Source organism: Lampetra fluviatilis, chromosome 46 (genome assembly GCF_964198595.1).
Source record: "Lampetra fluviatilis chromosome 46, kcLamFluv1.1, whole genome shotgun sequence".
Lineage (NCBI taxonomy): Eukaryota > Metazoa > Chordata > Hyperoartia > Petromyzontiformes > Petromyzontidae > Lampetra > Lampetra fluviatilis.
This window is the reverse complement of record NC_136320.1, coordinates 1,652,448-1,671,774: the sequence shown is the minus strand read 5'-3', so window position 1 is coordinate 1,671,774 and position 19,327 is coordinate 1,652,448. Positions and strand designations below refer to the sequence as shown.

At 52.6% G+C, this 19,327-nt stretch overlaps 2 protein-coding genes across 2 annotated transcripts in view; one reads left to right on the top strand and one right to left on the bottom strand.

The window, feature by feature from the left end:
* Positions 1–9,909, top strand: part of GLDC (glycine decarboxylase) — a 42,211-nt gene extending 32,302 nt beyond the window's left edge. The window contains exons 17-25 of the mRNA XM_078876886.1: positions 391–516; positions 3,015–3,164; positions 4,426–4,538; positions 4,968–5,106; positions 5,803–5,914; positions 6,383–6,478; positions 6,609–6,781; positions 7,404–7,484; positions 8,498–9,909. Of these exons, the coding sequence (XP_078733012.1) occupies positions 391–516; positions 3,015–3,164; positions 4,426–4,538; positions 4,968–5,106; positions 5,803–5,914; positions 6,383–6,478; positions 6,609–6,781; positions 7,404–7,484; positions 8,498–8,635 (1,128 nt within the window). The 3' untranslated portion in view covers positions 8,636–9,909. The remainder of the gene's footprint in view (positions 1–390; positions 517–3,014; positions 3,165–4,425; positions 4,539–4,967; positions 5,107–5,802; positions 5,915–6,382; positions 6,479–6,608; positions 6,782–7,403; positions 7,485–8,497) is intronic.
* A 4,575-nt stretch (positions 9,910–14,484) lies between these two features.
* Positions 14,485–17,521, bottom strand: RPS28 (ribosomal protein S28). The gene is made up of 4 exons (XM_078876803.1): positions 17,417–17,521; positions 16,291–16,338; positions 15,674–15,819; positions 14,485–14,675 (listed from the first exon to the last, which is right to left on the bottom strand). The coding sequence occupies exons 1-3, from the start codon at positions 17,453–17,455 to the stop codon at positions 15,697–15,699; spliced, it is 210 nt and encodes a 69-aa protein (XP_078732929.1). The 5' UTR covers positions 17,456–17,521; the 3' UTR covers positions 14,485–14,675; positions 15,674–15,696.
* Positions 17,522–19,327: the final 1,806 nt, after the last annotated feature.

Here is a 19,327-nt window from a genome sequence, read left to right as displayed (position 1 = left end):
CACCTGCCGTGACCCCAATCCTGACCAACTCTCACCATGGCCCCAACCCCCTCCCCCCCGCACGAGCGGGAGGGGGTGATGGTGGTAGGGGTTGTGACTGGGGTGGGGTTGAAGGGGGTTGGGGGTTACAGGGTAGGTGGGGATATGAGGATGAATCCCCTACCTTACCCATCGGGTGATGGTGGCAGTGGTGATGACTGTGGTGGCAGTGGGTGGTAGTTGTGCTCGTGGTGATAGTGATGATGGTGTGATGACGAAAGCGTGGTGTTGATGACGGTCTTCGGAGCCGTGATGGTGCGTTGGTTACGTTCCAGCAATAGCTGTGGCATCGACTACCGTGGTGGCGGCTAATTCTCGGTGAAATCTGCGTGATTCTCGGCATCCCCCCAGGTTTGCCTGATCCCCAAGTCGGCTCACGGCACGAACCCGGCGAGCGCCCAGATGTCCGGCATGAAGGTGCAGCCCGTGGACATCGACCGGAGCGGCAACATGGACATGGCTCACCTCAAGGCCATGGTGCGGCTCGCTTTGTGGGGGCGGGTTGGCTGCTAGTCACGGCTGACTTGGTGTTAGTGGGAGGGAGAGCAACAGAGAGAGGAGCGGAGAGCCCAGGGGGGTCTCCCTTTGTAACAGAGCCGCTTGCCTCGATTCCCATGACCCACCTGCTAAGTAAGGCCAGGCCCTGTTCGTGTGCAGAGCCAGTGGGCTCGGACCCTGTTTCTTCACGTGGGCAGCATTGCCTGAAAGCCACCACGTGTTTAGGAGGCTCAAGAGGGGGGCACCACTGTGAGCTGGTAGCCCCCCCTCCTTCATCTGCCAATAGCCACACCCACTCGACCACTAGCCCCGCCTCTACCCGCATCACGAGTTCAGCACGATGCCCAAAACATTTTTATACCAGCGATAAAATCCCGATTTTTTTTTCCAAGCTTCTGGGACTGTCCTGGCCAAAAATCGGCCAAGTATCTAATTTTAAGGGAGCTGTGTTTATACACATTTACCCAAGCCGCCCAGGGATCAACATGGAACAGAGGTGCGCATGGCCAGTTGCGTCTCAAAACATTGGTTAACTTGGAATTTAAATAGGGACCCCTTGTCCAATTTCCCTGCTCTTTGTAGCTTAGTGCCTCGGCCCCTCCGGCCTGCGTGCCCTGGTGCGTTAGCACCACCTGCACGCTCGATAGCTACGCCCCTGCTAAGTAGCATCGTTAAGAAATGACGATGGTGCAATTATCAGTTTACGATCGAATTACGAGCAGTCTCGACGCCCAGCATCGACAATACAATGCTATCGTAGTCCATCGTGTAATCGGACCCCCTGGGCTGTGGAGTCTAATTCCCCGCGTGTGTGTGTCCCCGCGTGTGTCCCCGCGCGTGTGTCCCCGCGCGTGTGTCCCCGCGCGTGTGTCCCCGCGCGTGTGTCCCCGCGCGTGTGTCCCCGCGTGTGTGTGTGTCCCCGCGTGTGTGTCCCCGCGTGTGTGTCCCCGCGTGTGTGTCCCCGCGTGTGTGTCCCCGCGTGTGTGTCCCCGCGCGTGTGTCCCCGCGCGTGTGTCCCCGCGCGTGTGTCCCCGCGTGTGTGTGTGTCCCCGCGTGTGTGTGTGTCCCCGCGTGTGTGTGTGTCCCCGCGCGTGTGTGTCCCCGCGCGTGTGTGTCCCCGCGCGTGTCCCCGCGTGTGTGTGTGTCCCCGCGTGTGTCCCCGCGTGTGTGTGTCCCCGCGTGTGTGTGTCCCCGCGTGTGTGTGTCCCCGCGTGTGTGTGTGTCCCCGCGTGTGTGTGTGTCCCCGCGCGTGTGTCCCCGCGCGTGTGTCCCCGCGCGTGTGTCCCCGCGCGTGTGTCCCCGCGCGTGTGTCCCCGCGCGTGTGTCCCCGCGTGTGTGTCCCCGCGTGTGTGTGTGTCCCCGCGTGTGTGTGTGTCCCCGCGTGTGTGTCCCCGCGCGTGTCCCCGCGTGTGTGTGTGTCCCCGCGTGTGTCCCCGCGTGTGTGTGTCCCCGCGTGTGTGTGTCCCCGCGTGTGTGTGTCCCCGCGTGTGTGTGTGTCCCCGCGTGTGTGTGTGTCCCCGCGTGTGTGTGTGTCCCCGCGCGTGTGTCCCCGCGCGTGTGTCCCCGCGCGTGTGTCCCCGCGCGTGTGTCCCCGCGCGTGTGTCCCCGCGCGTGTGTCCCCGCGCGTGTGTCCCCGCGCGTGTGTCCCCGCGCGTGTGTCCCCGCGCGTGTGTCCCCGCGCGTGTGTCCCCGCGCGTGTGTCCCCGCGCGTGTGTCCCCGCGCGTGTGTCCCCGCGCGTGTGTCCCCGCGCGTGTGTCCCCGCGCGTGTGTCCCCGCGTGTGTGTGTCCCCGCGTGTGTGTGTGTCCCCGCGTGTGTGTGTGTCCCCGCGTGTGTGTGTGTCCCCGCGTGTGTGTGTGTCCCCGCGTGTGTGTGTGTCCCCGCGTGTGTGTGTGTCCCCGCGTGTGTGTGTCCCCGCGTGTGTGTGTCCCCGCGTGTGTGTGTCCCCGCGTGTGTGTGTCCCCGCGTGCGTGTGTCCCCGCGTGCGTGTGTCCCCGCGTGCGTGTGTCCCCGCGTGCGTGTGTCCCCGCGTGCGTGTGTCCCCGCGCGTGTGTCCCCGCGTGCGTGTGTCCCCGCGTGTGTGTGTGTCCCCGCGTGTGTGTGTGTCCCCGCGTGTGTGTGTGTCCCCGCGTGTGTGTGTGTCCCCGCGTGTGTGTGTGTCCCCGCGTGTGTGTGTCCCCGCGTGTGTGTGTGTCCCCGCGTGTGTGTGTGTCCCCGCGTGTGTGTGTGTCCCCGCGTGTGTGTGTGTCCCCGCGTGTGTGTGTGTCCCCGCGTGTGTGTGTGTCCCCGCGTGTGTGTGTGTCCCCGCGCGTGTGTGTCCCCGCGCGTGTGTGTGTCCCCGCGTGTGTGTGTCCCCGCGCGTGTGTGTGTCCCCGCGTGTGTGTGTGTCCCCGCGTGTGTGTGTGTCCCCGCGTGTGTGTGTGTCCCCGCGTGTGTGTGTCCCCGCGTGTGTGTGTCCCCGCGTGTGTCCCCGGGCAGGCGGACAAGCACAAGGATAACCTGGCGGCCATCATGATCACGTACCCGTCGACGTACGGCGTGTTCGAGGAGAACATCCGCGACGTGTGCGACCTGGTGCACGCGCACGGCGGGCAGGTCTACCTGGACGGCGCCAACATGAACGCGCAGGTGTGTGCGCGTGTGCGTACGTACGCACAGGTGCAAATATATACCTGCGTGTGTGCACGCAATTTCTATCCCGCTTGTTTTTTCTCCGATTTCAATTTTCTTTAGCTCTCTCGATTTCTCCTTGCTAGCTTTTGAAATGTTTTTCTAATGAGCTTGCTTTTTGTTCCGATTCCTGTTTGGTTGTTTTGATTTTCTATACGGTTATTTTGACTCTCCTCCAGTAGCTCCGATTTATGTTTGCTTCGTTGCTGTTCTTGTTATTTTTTATTGTCATTTAGGTGCCCCCCCCCCCCCAGGGTCACATGCTCACTCTTGCGAATGAGACTCCTCTATCCTGGTCTCTTTAATTCTCACCCGGTTGCACAACTTGAAGCATGCACGCAATCGGCACACGCACGTACACGTGTCAGTGCATCATCCGCGCTTAGCTAAGTGTGCGTACGTGTGTGCGTTCAACCACCGCAAGAGAGACCGGTTCCCTGTAGAGCCTTCTCACTGGCTGTTGGGAGCAAGTTTCGAGTATTTGACTGCTTTTAATTTCCACGTGATAGGCCACTTAATTCGGCTGTCATTTGTGACCAGGTCGCTTCTGAAAAAGCGCTAGTATAGCTCAGTGGGCCATCCCTGGTAAAATAAAAAAAATTGTTGAGTTTAAAATAAAAATGGGTTTTAGTTTTAAGTGTGTTTGTTCAACTTCTTTTGCACCGTATGTATCCAACCATGCTAATCGGAGGTGCAGGGGAAGGACAACAAACTAAACACAAAAAGTAGTTCTAAAGAAATGAGTTCTCACTTGAAAAGGCAATGTGCACGATGGTCGGGGAGAGTTTTCCACTCCACGCCTGTGCAATTACCAATGCAGTCCACTATTTTGTAAAAGCTGCTGTGAGAAAACACCTAATTAAGGCCGGACCAGCGCACGATCAGGTGGTGTGGCCAGCACCACACCTGGCTTTAATCTCGGGTTTATCTTGTATAACGAGACAAGATCTTGAGGGACTTGGATCGAGTCTCGTGCACGAGAGTGACCTCAATGCGGGGTGGGGGGTCATCAAAACCCGGCAATCGTGGGTGCCCATTGGAGCCCCACCGCCATCAAGATCGACCCTTGCCCCTAACCCCTCGCCCCTAACCCCTCGCCCCTAACCCCTCGCCCCTAACCCCTCGCCCCTAACCCCTCGCCCCTAACCCCTCGCCCCTAACCCCTCGCCCCTAACCCCTCGCCCCTAACCCCTCGCCCCTAACCTCTCGCTCCCGCCAGGTCGCGCTGTGCCGCCCAGGAGATTACGGCTCGGATGTGTCTCACCTGAACCTGCACAAGACGTTCTGCATCCCCCACGGAGGTGGCGGGCCCGGCATGGGGCCCATCGGAGTGTGAGTGCTGCAGGCCTCGAGAGTAGACACTGAAAAGGGGGGGGGGGGGGGGATGCATGCGAGAGAATACGGGGGGGGGGGGGGCTGGGATCAAGACTGAAGGTCGAGCGTTATGGGCAGGGTTTGAGGTTAGGGCCATGGTTAGAGTTCGTCAGGATTACGGTCATGATTGAGGTCAAGTTGGGGATAGAATCTGAGTTAGGGATGGCGTCCAGCTCACAACACTCCTGCAGGGTTGGGGTCTGGGTTAATCCTCGACGTCAGGGTTATTGTCAGGGCAAGCACTAAGAGTCATGGATGGTTGTAAAGTCATAGCTAAAGTCAGGATAACAAGAGTTTAGTTCTTGGTCCGTTCTAGATTTGGGTTAGAGTTCGGGTTCGTGCCAAGACTGATGCCTCCCCCGCCGCCGTGCGTGTGCGTGGCTGCAGGAAGCAGCACCTGGTTCCCTTCCTGCCGTCACACCCCGTGGTGCCGCTGCACGGGCCCGGGGACTCCCCCCTGGGCACCATCAGCGCCGCCCCCTGGGGGTCCAGCTCCATCCTCCCCATCTCCTGGGTCTACATCAAGGTGAGGCCCGGGGCCTGGGTACAGAAACGACTTGCGCAATTCTGGACACGGCGCCACGTCGACTCGTCGCAACTCAAAATTCTACACAAGATTTCAGACCGTGAAGCGTCATGAAGTTAAGATAGACCTTTTAAACGCACTTCGCGATGACGTCACGCCGGCCATGTTGCATGGGGGGGGGGCGGGGAGGGGGCTGTCTTCCTGGCAGCTGATTGGTGCAGCAGGGGTGATTGATGTGATCCCTAGCAACCGCTGGCTTGCCCGCAGTGTTGCGATCTCGCCTCCAAATTTGTATTTGTTTTCTCGTGCGGCACATCACAGCCTGTCGGATTCATCAAGCATTTACTATACTCGGGGCCCTTGGAGTCTCACTGTGTGCATTGTCTTGTGAAACTGCACTGGCAGCGCTCCGTTACATCTGGATCTACGACCTTGAACATTTTTCTGCATGCAGCACACCACACCCACCACCGCTCCTGCTATGGGCCATGCCTCTTAGTCATTTTCCACCTGCTCCAGTTCGCTACGAGTGACACGACCAAAATATCGAGTGAAAAATGAATTTCCCGCTTACTCGGAGTCTCGTGCACACAAAAGTTTTTTACAAACGGAATTCCATGAATACATGGATAGGGCAGGGGGGGGGGGGGTGGGGAGAAGTCTGACCCAGAATGTCGTGACCCCTGTGTGCCGCAGATGATGGGGGCGCGGGGGTTACGCCACGCCACCGAGGTTGCCATCGTCAACGCCAACTACATGGCCAAGCGCCTGGAGCAGCACTACCGCATCCTCTTCCGGGGATCGAAGGGTAACCGCACAAACGCGCCACTCTTAAGCGGCACGCACCAGGCTGGCCAAACCGCCCCCTAACTAAACAGGACCACCGTCGCCCACCAACCGCACGCCACGTCGCTACCTGCCGCACCACACGTCCCACGTGACACCGCGTCCGCAACTCCTGCACACCACCTTGCACCACAACCCTTTTTTGTCCTTCCCCCCCCGCACCTCCGATTAGAATGGTTGGCGACGTACGGTGCAAACGAAGTTCAACATCCAGTACATACAACCCTGCTCAACACACCCACACCCTGGACTGCTCCACTGACACCCCCCCTACCGCACACTACAACCGCGCATACCACACCACCTTCACAACACCGCCTGCACTGATCCCCCTCTGCACCACCCCTCGCCTCACACCACCGCATCCTTTCCATCACTCCCCGGTGCTTACGGTTGGACACGTACCCCCCCCTCGCGCCCTCTACCCCAGGCTTCGTTGCTCACGAGTTCATCGTGGACGTGAGGCCGTTCAAGAAGTCTGCCAACGTCGAGGCCGTGGACATCGCCAAGCGCCTGCAGGACTACGGTAGGGACGTGCCGCGATCGCACCGCAAACCTTGACCCTCAACCCCTGATTGATCAAGTAATCGATTTACTGTCGGTTCGAGTACTTTTGCATCATGTGATCATCTTTTCACCCCCCCCCACCTCCCCAGGGTTTCACGCCCCGACGATGTCGTGGCCCGTGGCGGGGACGCTGATGATCGAACCGACAGAGTCGGAGGACCGGGCAGAGCTGGACAGATTTTGCGATGCCCTCATCGCGATTCGCAACGAGGTGGCTCTCATCGAGGCTGGGCGCTTGGACCCCGAGATCAACCCCCTCAAGGCAAGGGGGTCACTGGGTGGGGGGCGGTCCCCTCCGTAAGGGCTGAGAGGCACTAACGCAGGGGATATGGGTGGTTCATTGAGATGCTGTCTTTCCGACTGCTCTGTTTCTTCACCTGAGGACGGCTGCTTGTGTTGTGGCCGAAACGTCGTGACAATTTTCTTATATTATGTTTTATTTTTATTATTTTATTATTTCCCTTCTACGTGCCTTTACCGAAAGAACCAAGAATATGAACCCCTGCAGTCACGAAAGCTTTAAATCGAAAATTAGTTACTAGTTAAGCATACTGGTGTGTTGCAGAGTAAACCCACAATATTTAAAACCCACAATATTTAAAACCCACAACATTATAACATGGTAGATGTTGTGGGTTTACTCTGCAACGCACCGGTGTGCTGAGTGAGTAACTAATTGGCACGTTTTGTGTTACGTGACAAACCTTAATCGTTTGCTGCGTCGGGTGGTGGCGGGTTTAATGACACATTCATATTTACACCATCTGGCCCAAAAACCCTCTTGTGGATGAATGGTCGCGAAAGCCTTACTACAACTACTCCGTGCTTAAACAGATGATGTCAGCGTGCCGGTCTCGCCGTTTTGTCGTCGCCGTGCGGTGCAGATGGCGCCGCACACCCTGGCGTGCGTCTCCGCGACCCACTGGGACCGGCCGTACAGCCGCGAGCAAGCCGCCTTCCCCCTGGTGAGACCCACGGGCACCCTGCCCGCTGTGTGCCTCCTCCTGTGGGGCAGCAGCAATGCTTGTGGCCAACTTCCTCCCCCCCCCGCTCAGACACCACTGCTGGATGAAGGCATCCCCCCCCCCCCCCCCCTCCGAGCCGTCGCCATCTCCCGCGATTCTATGAGGCACCAATCCACCCGGCGCCTGCAGCGCACGGCTGATCTCGTGCCTCCATCTCTCCGGTAGATGGTCCCCTCTGACAAGTTCCTTGCCATGGAACATGCAGCATGCCCAGTTTTGATATAACATTAAATATTGCCCTGAGACTGTGGTGGAAGTTCCATGTTGCTGTGGCAGGGGGGGGGGGGCAATCTATCCACAACACCTGTTGACTAGTGGGGTAATGATGCAGCAATTCCTTGCTTTACTATACATTCTTATACTCGTGATACGTGTAGGAATGTGTTTTGAATGTACGTAATGGGTTCACGTTAACCCATGCCACCACCACTAGAGTTCACTACATTAGACGCAATGAAAAAAGGGATATTTTGCTTTTGGATCGCGATACAACATTGTGAGATTTCGTCATTGCAATGGAGTGCATTGTTTAATGCTGCCTTGTTAAGTCATTCAATTAGCCTATTATCCGCACAAGAAACCGTTCGTTAATCGGTAGGTTTGCGTGTGGTGGGATGAAAGTGTGGGCACTCCTAAGATGTAGAAGAGTAGACCAAATACACTCCAGAGCAGTGTTCTTAATTGCAAGTACCGCAGTGCTACGGGCATCCCCTGGTGACTTTTAGTGCGGCCCCTGACAATACACAAATGTGAAAACACTCCCTGCAGGCAGTGTGGTGGCCCTCGCACTGATGATGTCTTTTCTGAATAATCGGTGAAGAACACTGCTCTAGAGCTCACTCTGGTGGAGTCACCCTATTGCCAGAAGTGGCCTGAACAAGCAAACTGCAGGGCTGCGACCTTCAACCTTGGCATTGACGCGGGCGCGTGTGTTGTCGCGTGCGCGCGAGCAGCCGTTCGTGAGGCCCGACACCAAGCTGTGGCCCGCGGTGGCGAGGATCGACGACCTGTACGGAGACCAGCACCTGGTGTGCACCTGCCCTCCCATGGACGCCTACGAGTCGCCCTCCCCGCAGAGAGCCTCCTCGTGAGGCCCACCCCAACGCACGAGGCCTTCACTCTTGAGGCCGCTGACGCCTCGTCATGGGATCTCGGCACCTGTGGCTGTGTTCGAGAGGCCTTTTCGATGTCTTTGTTGTGAGAGCCTCGACGTGCGAGGCCTTGTCACGAGATGGACAGGAGGCCTAAGTCGCGCGGCTTTTGTGTTGAGGGCCCAGTCCTCTTAAGATGCACGAGGCTTTTGACGTGACGCGTCTTCTTACACGACGCGCATCGCGCCGCAACGTGTCAACGCAAAGTCGACGCGCTAAGCTCGCCGCACCGATACGCAAACATCAAGGGGGGGGGGGGGGCGGGAATAGACACGGGAAAACGAAACAAAGATACGACACAAGTGAGACTGGTGCTCCAAGACACAGGGGCAGGAGACACGAGACACATGGGATGAGACACGGGAGCCCTGGAGCCGGTGTCTCCGACTTGAGACGGTGCGGCAATGCGGGAATATTTTAACCTTCTGTTTAACTAGTTTTTACTGAAGTAACCGTAGTGATTTCCTTGTAGGGGTACAGTCGCTAGACAGCAGTGGAGCGAGAGCACGTGGCGGGCGCTCCGTGCGGTGACGTGTGAGGGAGTGATGATGACGTAATGATGACGTGCGATTGTTAACGCCACCGCGTGGGGCTTTGCAGCTGTGCTGCACAGCGACGCGATTGCGAGGCGGTGGTTGTTACCGCGCGTTGTTTTAGACCTCGTATCTGGCAACGTGGAGCGAAATGCAGGATATCGTGCCCGGAAACGGCACGTGGTAGAACCCGAAAACACATTGAATGACGCTGTGCGGTGGACTGGTGTGACGCTTTCCATCTGATGGACACGATGATGTTAATGACGATGTGTGATTGCGATGTGACGAAACTTCGATGTCTGAACGTGTACGGGTGATGTGTGATGGACCAACCATCGCGACATTTGCCTGACAAGCCCGACTGCCCGTGGTGTTGCTTGTCGCGAGGTGGTTGCTTGCTGCGTGCGCGTGTTCCTGAGGGGCCGTCCATAAATGACGTCACGCACCTAGGGGGGGGGGGGGCAGACATTTGTGACGATGTGTGACGAGGGGGGGGGGGGTGACGTCACATCAAAATGCGCAACTTTAAATAAATATATAATTGTTATAACAACACTCCTACAACAGCGCCACATTAAATACGCACTACAATGACAATAGTTTAAAGCGATTTGAAGCATGTTTTATTTTCAGAAATGGAAATATAGTTTTGGGTGGAGGGGGGGCAGAGCTTTGTGACGTCATATTTGAGGGGGGGGGGTCTGACTTTCTGTGACGAGGGGGGGGGTCAAAAATCGTCCAAAATCGCGTGACGTCATTTATGGACGGCCCCTGACTCGCTTTTATCAAGTGCCTGGCGCTGTTTGCCATTGACGAGATGCCTTCTGTGTGAGTCCTCGGCAGTTCGTGCCCGTAGGTTTTAGTGCGTTAACGGGAGAGAACCCTTAGCGCAAGTATATGTTTGATGATGATGACGACGACGACGACGATGATGATGCACTTTGTGGTAATACGTTTTTATCAGCATTCCGAGTGAGCTATAAACAGAGTTGAGGTGTACCGTGGCTTCTGCGCCCGTCTTGTGTTGAAATCGGAAGACGCTGCGAATCGAGCCGAATGGGTTCTCCGGTGCAGCGAGTGGAATTTGGTGGTCTCGGCACAGTCACCGATGAACCGGAATCGGTTCTCTTAAATTACGAGAAAATCCCCATCGTTGCACGTTCGGAATGAAGAGATCGGGGCTGGGTGGGGTGGGGCTGGTCACCCCGTGGTGCCCTTATAAAACTCAACGTTTAACCTACACACTACACTATACACGATAAACTACACTTATACACAGCTTCCACACTACCCACCAGGGATCATGTGTCTGTCGTGCACGAATGCGCTGTCCAACCAAGTTCCTACCTGCCCACTCCGAAGGAACGTGTTTTTTGTTTACCCCACAGCCAACGCAACTTGCAGCATCGCCACCACGTGGTTTCTACGTGGAAAATTCCGCTTATCCACGTTGATCCGTGTCATGGTGGTGAGGGCGACCCCTAGCGGAGAGTGAGAACGCGGCGTTCACAGGGGGGCCAGGAGTGGTTGGGGTTCGACTCCTGTAGAGAGACGGGAAAAAGGGTTCACGCGAAAGGCAGAGATGATGAGTGTTCCGCACTTTGGCTATTTATGAATCGTGAGATTTTTGAATGGACACTACCCACATTACAAACTAGGGTACTAACGATTATTTGATTTAAGAGGTGGGGGGGGGGTCAACATCGGTGCTTTATTGAAACCCAGAGGAACATCCATGCCACCCATCGATGTGTTTTGTCCATCTCTACACCACCACTGCGGCAGTGGTTCTCAGAATGTGGTCCCCGGTACCACCAGGTAGTCCGCGACGGATCTCCAGAAGGTCCAAGGAGCTTTGATACAAACGCAGGTCGAGCCGGACAATAACCACAACCTTTTGGTTCGGACATTAATTCGTATTTTACTTTTGATATATAAAATATACATATACTAAGGTAACCTACCCTGATGAAACTGCCCTAAGAACTAAATGTCACACCTGCAAACAATCTTATCGCTGCGGTAAAAAAAAGTAAGTTCTGATATGGAAAAATAAGAACGGATTTCATCCTTTTATAGTAATAATACAGGTGTTGAGATGTTCAAACACCAAACAAACATGCTCTGATAATATATATGGCATTGTCTTTGAAACGGATTTGGTCTACACCAGAGACGGCAGCCTTCTTTAGGGCCTAGTCTCACCAGTGTCAGTCCAGAGAACGCCAACAGGCGAACAGCACAAGGACAATGCCACTGAGGGCATTGATAGCTCGGGATGAGCAGCTACAACATGGGACCTTTTTGGCAGGATCAAAGTATGAAAAATAAAGAATAGGATAATTGTTTTTTTACCCTTCTATCTGGCAACAAAACTGACACCTTTTTACAAGGAGTCATGTTTGCATAGACGGCGTCATCTGGTCCAACCCGTGTGAGACTAGGCTCTAAGGAAAGCTGTCTCGGGTGCGGACCAATCAACTTCAAGGACAGTGCACATTATCAGTTATGTTCTTTTGTTTGTATTATGACTGCAGGTATTGCAGTCTATGCAAACATGACTCCTTGTAAAAAGGTGTCCGTTTTGTTGCCAGATAGAAGGATAAAAAAACAATTATCATATTTTTACTGGCAAATGAGGTTGCCATAGAATAAAGAATAGGTTTTACCCTACGATACTGACGGCCCGAGTCCGATTCCCGCTCATGGCCAACACCAGTGACGATTATCCACCTCAACCTGGCTCAGACGGACCTGCTGGACCTTGGCAATGGACGTAAGTTTTTAGAATATATCAAAAGGATAAAAGTGGGTCTTGTACCCAGGTCACCGGAGTTTAGAGGTTACGGGGGAGGTCATCACTGTGCCAAGCAAGCTTATTGCATTCTGATACTCCGGTAATTAAGTAATGAATTGTCAGTTTGAACGATTGTTTTTTGACGTAAAACAAAATATCGAGCAAAAAACTGCAATGAAAAGGTTAGGCGACTGATTAAAATTGATTTTTAAAAAACATATCGCTGGATTTGAGACCGTGTCCCTGTACCCACAGCCCTGCACAAACCCACTGGGCTACCCTGTCGTTGACATTTGACACATTCATTAAGAACACTCTCGTGGACTTGACAGGAACAAAAGGTATGTTAACCAGGCAACGCTTTGGGGCACTGGCCCTTGTTCTTGGCACGTCTGTGCACCACTGCCAACAACAGCATCACCAAATGAGGTATTTGACGTGGCAAAGGAGAGCAGGGGGTTCGAACATTGAAGAAGAAAAAACCCCGATTGGCCTGTGTGTGGAGGCATTGAACACTTTGATACTTTGAATGATCTCGATGTGCACCAAAACGTCGGAATGAAAACATTGACGTTTTCTGCCACGGTTTGATATTTTTCAACGTGTTTTTTTTAAAAGCCACAATTTCTCTTCTCGGATCGCGTTGCTGCAGCCAGCATTCTATAATTTCAACCCGGACCTGGCAGAACGCTGCTGTGAGAACAGTCGAACACGGATGTCCAGTAGAGACGCCTCATTCGAGACCCAAACCTCGCACCTCCTGAGGGCTGTGACGTTCCACTAAAACACTGGCGGGACCATCGACCGCATTGGCAAATCAACAGGCCGATGTACATCTCCATAACTTTTTTATTTAAAGCTTTCGTGACTGCAGGGATTCATTCTTGGTTCTTCTTGTGACTTTACTGAAAGAACCATGAATCTCCATAACTGTCAACCCCTTATCAGTGCCTACCTTATTAGACCAATTCAGACCTTAAAGGTCACCCCGTGCCCGTATAAATCTCAAAGTTCATCCTGCAAAATCCCATCACAAGGAAGAAACAAAAAGATTACTAATTTCCCTGAATTCGGGTAACTCGTATGGGTTAACTGGTACGCATCTCATAAATAAATGGACAGACAAGCCAGAGATGTGCAAATGTGGCCATACAACCTAAACTATGCGCCGGAAAGTAAAGCACTGCCATCTGCACTCCCATCAACGGAGGCAAAGCAATCGACACGAACTCACTCTTCCAAATGCCTGATTAGTAGACTTGAAAAGTAATTAAATACTCGATGTCATCAGAGGGATCAACATCAATATTGCTTATGTATCAGTTAACCCGTGCATGAACACAACACAGCATGCAATGTTGCACGAGCTGGATCATGTCGCCTTGAACGCAGCTCGTCTGGACAGGATGGCTAAATGTGCACAGCATGGGGGTGGATCACTTGTGGTACAGGATGTGGGCCTAGTTGGACTTGCTGTAAATTGGTACCAGCAGATCGGCCTGTGGAGGCAGTTCATGCAGGATGCTGCCAATAATGCAGGTTGAAAGCTAAACGACGGCAAGATGTGCAGGTGGTACGTCTGCAATCCCAAAACATGTGGGGTTGTCTCATGACCTGCCAGCAAACCTTCAGAGGCCTAAAGCGTTACCTCACCCAGCAGAAAAGACACTACTTACACTTGCTGGAATTTTTTTTACATTTCAGTACATGTGGTTTTGGTCACTTTATGGCGAGTGCCAATGTTTGAAGCAGGTGGGTTTATGTAGAACCATGCCATTTCCGACGAAGTGGCGTCGTTGAGACACGAAGATTAAGTTGGACAGGGTGGAGGGAGCTGCGCAAGAATTCTGGAGCTCGTGATCCTTGCAGCCAAGAGGCCGCTACATTCACAATCATTTTCAAAACCTTCCTCGGGATCATGACACTTAATAAAAATTTGCAATTGGCCTCCTAATGTATAATTCAGTTGTCAATTTCTCAACCCTCCACCAAGTCACACTATCAACATGCCACAAAAGGACAAATCCATTCATAAATATCTTAACAGCGGTACGATCCAGGTCATGGAATTTAAATCTGTTGATACACACCCAAACACTGACGCAAGACTGAGACGTGGGTATATGCAGCAGAGAAAATTGGGAGAGAAGATGAAGATGTTCAAAAAGAGAGGTCTAATTAAAACCCAAAGCAAAATACAGTTTGGGCTCATTCTCAAAGGTGAAAGCTTGAGAAAGTTCTGCAATGTTGGGAAAGGGGTTGTGACAAAGATGCCAGCTTGAGAACTTGGCGGTCCATGGCAGTGACAAACGCTGTAGCACAAAAAGAACGGAGTCGTATTGAGCCACGGGCCCGCCATTTGGCAGCCAATCAAAGAGCAAACGTCACGCAACGCCAGCTTTAAATCAACACACACCATCCCTTGGGTGGCAAACACCACACGTGCAAATGTCACCAACGTTATCAACATCCATCACATTTTATTAATGAAATGACAACGCAGGGTCACTCCCACATGGAAGGGGACCTCTTTATTGTACAACACGAGTCATGGAACACAGGGGCAGGGCCTGCTTATTAGGGCAACATAGGAGGCGCTCAGCTGATGCTTCTGCCGATGACTTTGGCTCCTCCATCATGTCACCTCCTACAGCAGAAGAGAGTGAGGAACCGGCGTTAGCATTGGGTGAAGGCACAATAACATCACACCTTGGGGTGTAAGAATTCTGCAATGGATTTTGCTGCACTGCCCTCTGCAAAAGTCCATAACCCTGTACACACAAATTGACATCTCCACAATATGCACCTATCATACGAACCCCACACACACGCAGAGTACATAGGGACGTGCACTTTAGTGTTCACAACTGCACCTATCCCTCTTCCCCCATGTGCCGGTATACTCGCACAAAATCAAACATACATACCCACACGTAGAGGTACATACATATGGCTCAATAAAGCACACCCACACTCCCAAATAACTCCACTATTTTCAGCACATGCCCACACACACAGATTACACCACTCTTCACCACACTACCACATGGAATGCTCACCAAAAACCCACTCCCCACAAACCACGACAATGCTCACCACACCCAGACACATTTAAACTCTTAACACTCCAAACCCTAATTGCATTCACACAATGCTCAACAGCCCACCACATTCCCACTACTATACTTCACCAGGTGCACTTCATGGCCACGTGAAGTGTCGAAGGGTCCGCTGACAGGTCTCGGGACAGACCCAGGTGCCATGGGTTGGCTGAGATGACTGGTAGATGCACCAGCTGTACCCCCGACTGTGTCAACTTGCTTCCAAAGACAAAGATCCCCCGTATAGCCTTAACAAACTGTTGAGGCAAATGCTATTGGCAAGCACCAATAAAGGCCAGAACAGCACAGGAGGGGGAGGGTGGCCAGCACCACGTCTGGCCGCCTTTGTCTCCCCAGTGGCAAAGTTTTTACACCAGGTACTCATGCGAGGCTGGGTCAAACTAGGGGAGGCCCAAGACCGGTTGAGATTAATGATCACTGATGTTGGCCATGAGCAGGAATCGAACTCGGGTCGCCAGGTTCATAGCGCAGCGCGCTAACCGCTACACCACACACACACACGCACAATTCCCACGGCACGTACACGCAGTGGCCCCGGCGCTGCTCCTAGCGCAGGCGGCGCGCCTCGCGCTCCGACTCGAGCAGGGTGAGCACATCGCCCTCGCGCACCGGCCCCTTCACGTTCCGGATGATCGAGCGGTTGCTGTCGTCCATGAACTCCACGCGCACCTGCAGGAAGGGGGACATCGTCACGATCACGCGTGTCAGTTGTTTTCCTAACCTAGGTTTATAAAACACACGCTTGCCATTTAGTCTAGGTCACAGGGGTCGCAAACCGAAATAACTAGAGCCATTTTTGTCGAATTCGGTAAAAAAAACTCGATATTTCAAGAGCTACAATGCATGCGGCTCCAAAGCCAGAGGTTGAATCCGAAATTTCCCCAGGTTCTTATAACCTTATAACCATGCTCAATTTAACAAACATGTTAAACACAAGGACAGAAGTAAACAAAAAACTAAATCTGCATTTGCGTCGTTGTGAAGAAAACAGTGAAGCAATGGCTCCATGTATCTATCCACAAAAATAAGTCTTCTCGAAACAACACATCGGCCCAACGCGTGTCCCTCCAAGGTATCCCCTTCACCGATTCCCCATTATCCACGCATCCCCTTGCCAGATGCCCCCTCCCACCCCTTTACCTGTGTGCACTGGCCTTGGGAGCCGGTCCTGCCGAGCACCTTGGTCACCTGAAACGAGACGCAGAGAGATTTGTGAATGCGGCCCCCATCACAACTCCCCGGCATCAAACCGGGACCCTAAACACGGGATTAAACGGGGCCCAACATCCCCGCAGAAGTAACCCCGAGAATAAAACTCGGAGCTAAACCCAAAGATTAACGACCCAACTAGGGACTTACACACTAAAACCTGCGACCAAACCGTGGACCAGACCTGGAGTCGCAATTATAATACACTAACAATTACAGCATTTCAATTACACTGCGATTGTAACTGTTTAGGGAGAACACCGTGACAATTTGAATTGAGCCCCGGTCTCCAATGGACTTAAACAACTGATGCCACTTAAATCGGGACCAACAAATGAAATCCCGACAGTAGGGGAGCTCCCACTGCGGAGGCAGAGAGTGGTGGGGGCGATATAAGAGTTTCATAGAAGATACGATAGAGATGTGAGCGAGACGGGGAACGGCAATAAGAAAAAAACATTTGTATTAGAGGTAAGATGGATGTTGATTGAAGGGTGAGTGAAGAAACCATACAAAGTAAACGAGATTTTTTTATTATTAATATGAAATAAGTGAAACGTGAATTTAATCGAGAAGAACCTAACACTTTAGCGATAAACCATGTACTTTATTTATAACCCCGTGCAATGCTTGGAGGGTAACGCGAGACGAGACACGATACAATCGAAACGTTTGCGCGAGATACGCGGGTAAAGCCGTGCGATTCAGTCGAGCCGCGCGTCGAGTCTCGAGTAAACCGTGCGTGACATGAGCGAGCGCCTAAGAAGAGCAGCTAGCGAGAGTATATCGAGGTGAGCGCGTGTAGACGATGAGGGAGTCAACATATTGAGAACCGTGGGAGAGATTACGGCCGGCCTCTGGCAGCGCCCCGCCTGAAGCCTGCACTAGGCCGCACGCACATGGCCTCCGCCACGCGACGCCTCAACAGCCGCTCGTGTTCTAACGGCGAGAACCCCATCGCGCTCGGGGTGACCCCTGCACGCAAGGGGGTAACCCTCCCCCTCCGCGCAACAGAAGAGGTCCCCCCGCCGCGCGAGAGGCGATTCGGGAGACTTACCCTGGCGAGCTTGATGGGGGCTGCGCGACTCGCTTCCATGGCGGCTGAGGGAAGAAGGACGGGACCACGTGACCGCAAGCCTTAACTCCTCCCACCAGGTGGGCGGGGGCTCTGTAGGGCTCCTCCCCTTGTAGGCGTGGCTTGGCGTAGCTCGTGTGGGTAGAATTCCTCTCCTTATAGGCGGGGCTTTTCAATGCCTCTCCCTTTATAGGCGGGGCTTGTCCATTAGTCTTCTCCTTTTAGGCGGGGCTTAGCGTGGCCCCACCTTCTGGGGGGCGGAGTTTGGACATCGTCATTCATCAATTTCTTGAGGTTAATTTCTCACGTTCAGCGATACGCGCCGAGGATCGTTCGTATTGGAATCGACGTTTCGATTCGCTCAGTAAATAAATCGCCCGCAAATAATTTGCACCGCGCTGTACTGCGGAGTAAAACGTAACTCTTTTTTTACTTGCGCGATTCCATGCATGCTTTTTACACGCATGTTACGATAGCATTGTTAGCCACCATCAATATCACCAGCCGTGATTAATCCACTGCTCAATATGGGATGATTGGAGACCACGGTGCATTGATTTCGCTCGACCACTAGATGGCGATACAAGACCTTTGTACTGGGACAGTGGGCACGGCCCCACGGTACTTTCCCCAGCAAGTTCCATTGGTTCGTGGTTCGATTCCGGCAGGCCGGCCTGGTTAATACTTCAAAGTTCAAAGTTCATTTATTAGGTATAGCCCTGTGAGCCATTCGGCTCTTGAATCGGGTGCAACCGCAACAAACAAAAACATGAACAAGAAAACATCTTAAAGTGAGAAGATGAATCTTAAAGTGACTATGTGCAAACAGAAAATCCAAGAAAAGACAGCAAAATATTGCAGAAAAATCACCGTACACCAACCCTGTGCAAATATCCCAGTGGGATGCAACTCAAACAACAACAACCACAAGACAACTGAGATTAAGGTCATCAGTCTAACTCTGTACTACAACAAACATGGCCAAACCAAAAAAACTTTTCGAAAATCACCAAAATAAAGCCACAAAAGCAATGAAACAGTGCAGGTCATAGGAACTGTGACCGAATTTTCACAATAAACGACATAAACAACATGTACCACCAAACTCTGCAGCCAGAGCTGTCTGCATGAGTCACTCCACAACAGTAGGAGTGAAATTACAGATTATGCTCTGCATCAACATCTATAGATTCACACGGATGTTGAACTTCCTTTGCACCCTACATAGCCAACCGTATCATACACTCACAGAGACCCATAGACTCACACAGAGATTCATCTTCTTGGTTCTTTCGGTAAAGTCACGTAGAAGGAAAATAATAAAAATAAAACGACACATCCTCTCCCAATATTCAAATATGCTTAAAATGCCCCCCCCCCCCCCCCAATATATTGCTATAAAATAGACTTATATATTTATGATTGTGGTTATGCTTATACTTTATTCATCCATAATCTCTGCCATTACATACAATGAAACAAGAAAAGGTAAAAGAGAAAAAACAGAGCAATGTGATAAAATACACTATTAGACATTATTGTAAAAATTTAATAAAAAGTCCATCCTGTGCGTTAGTGAATTTTTTTTATATTTTAGGCAGAAAATGGCAGGAAATTAGTTTTCAAATTTAGATTTATTTTTTCTGGGGGGGGGGGGCCCAGACCCCCTGGAAAATTTGGTCATCCCCAATGTTGACTCCATGGCTACGGCCGTGATAGCGGGTGTTGTAGGATGATGGTGCTACGCGTGGTTCATAGCAGAGAAGAAGCGCCGATACATCTGTTTCATAACACAGGGGTTGTTTTTTGGAAGATCGCGTAAATATATAAATGTGTCGTTAAACCTGTAACCACCCGACACAGCCAATTAGTAAGGTTTGTCACGTAAACAGA

Bases quoted from the DNA above. Each gene is read 5' to 3' on its own strand.
- RPS28 (XM_078876803.1), bottom strand. From the start codon at position 17,455: ATGGAAGCGAGTCGCGCAGCCCCCATCAAGCTCGCCAGG. The intron at 16,339-17,416 runs GTAAGTCTCCCG...GTCTCGTTTCAG, and splicing joins CCCCCATCAAGCTCGCCAGG to GTGACCAAGGTGCTCGGCAG. The intron at 15,820-16,290 runs GTAAAGGGGTGG...CCCTTCCTGCAG, and splicing joins CCCAAGGCCAGTGCACACAG to GTGCGCGTGGAGTTCATGGA.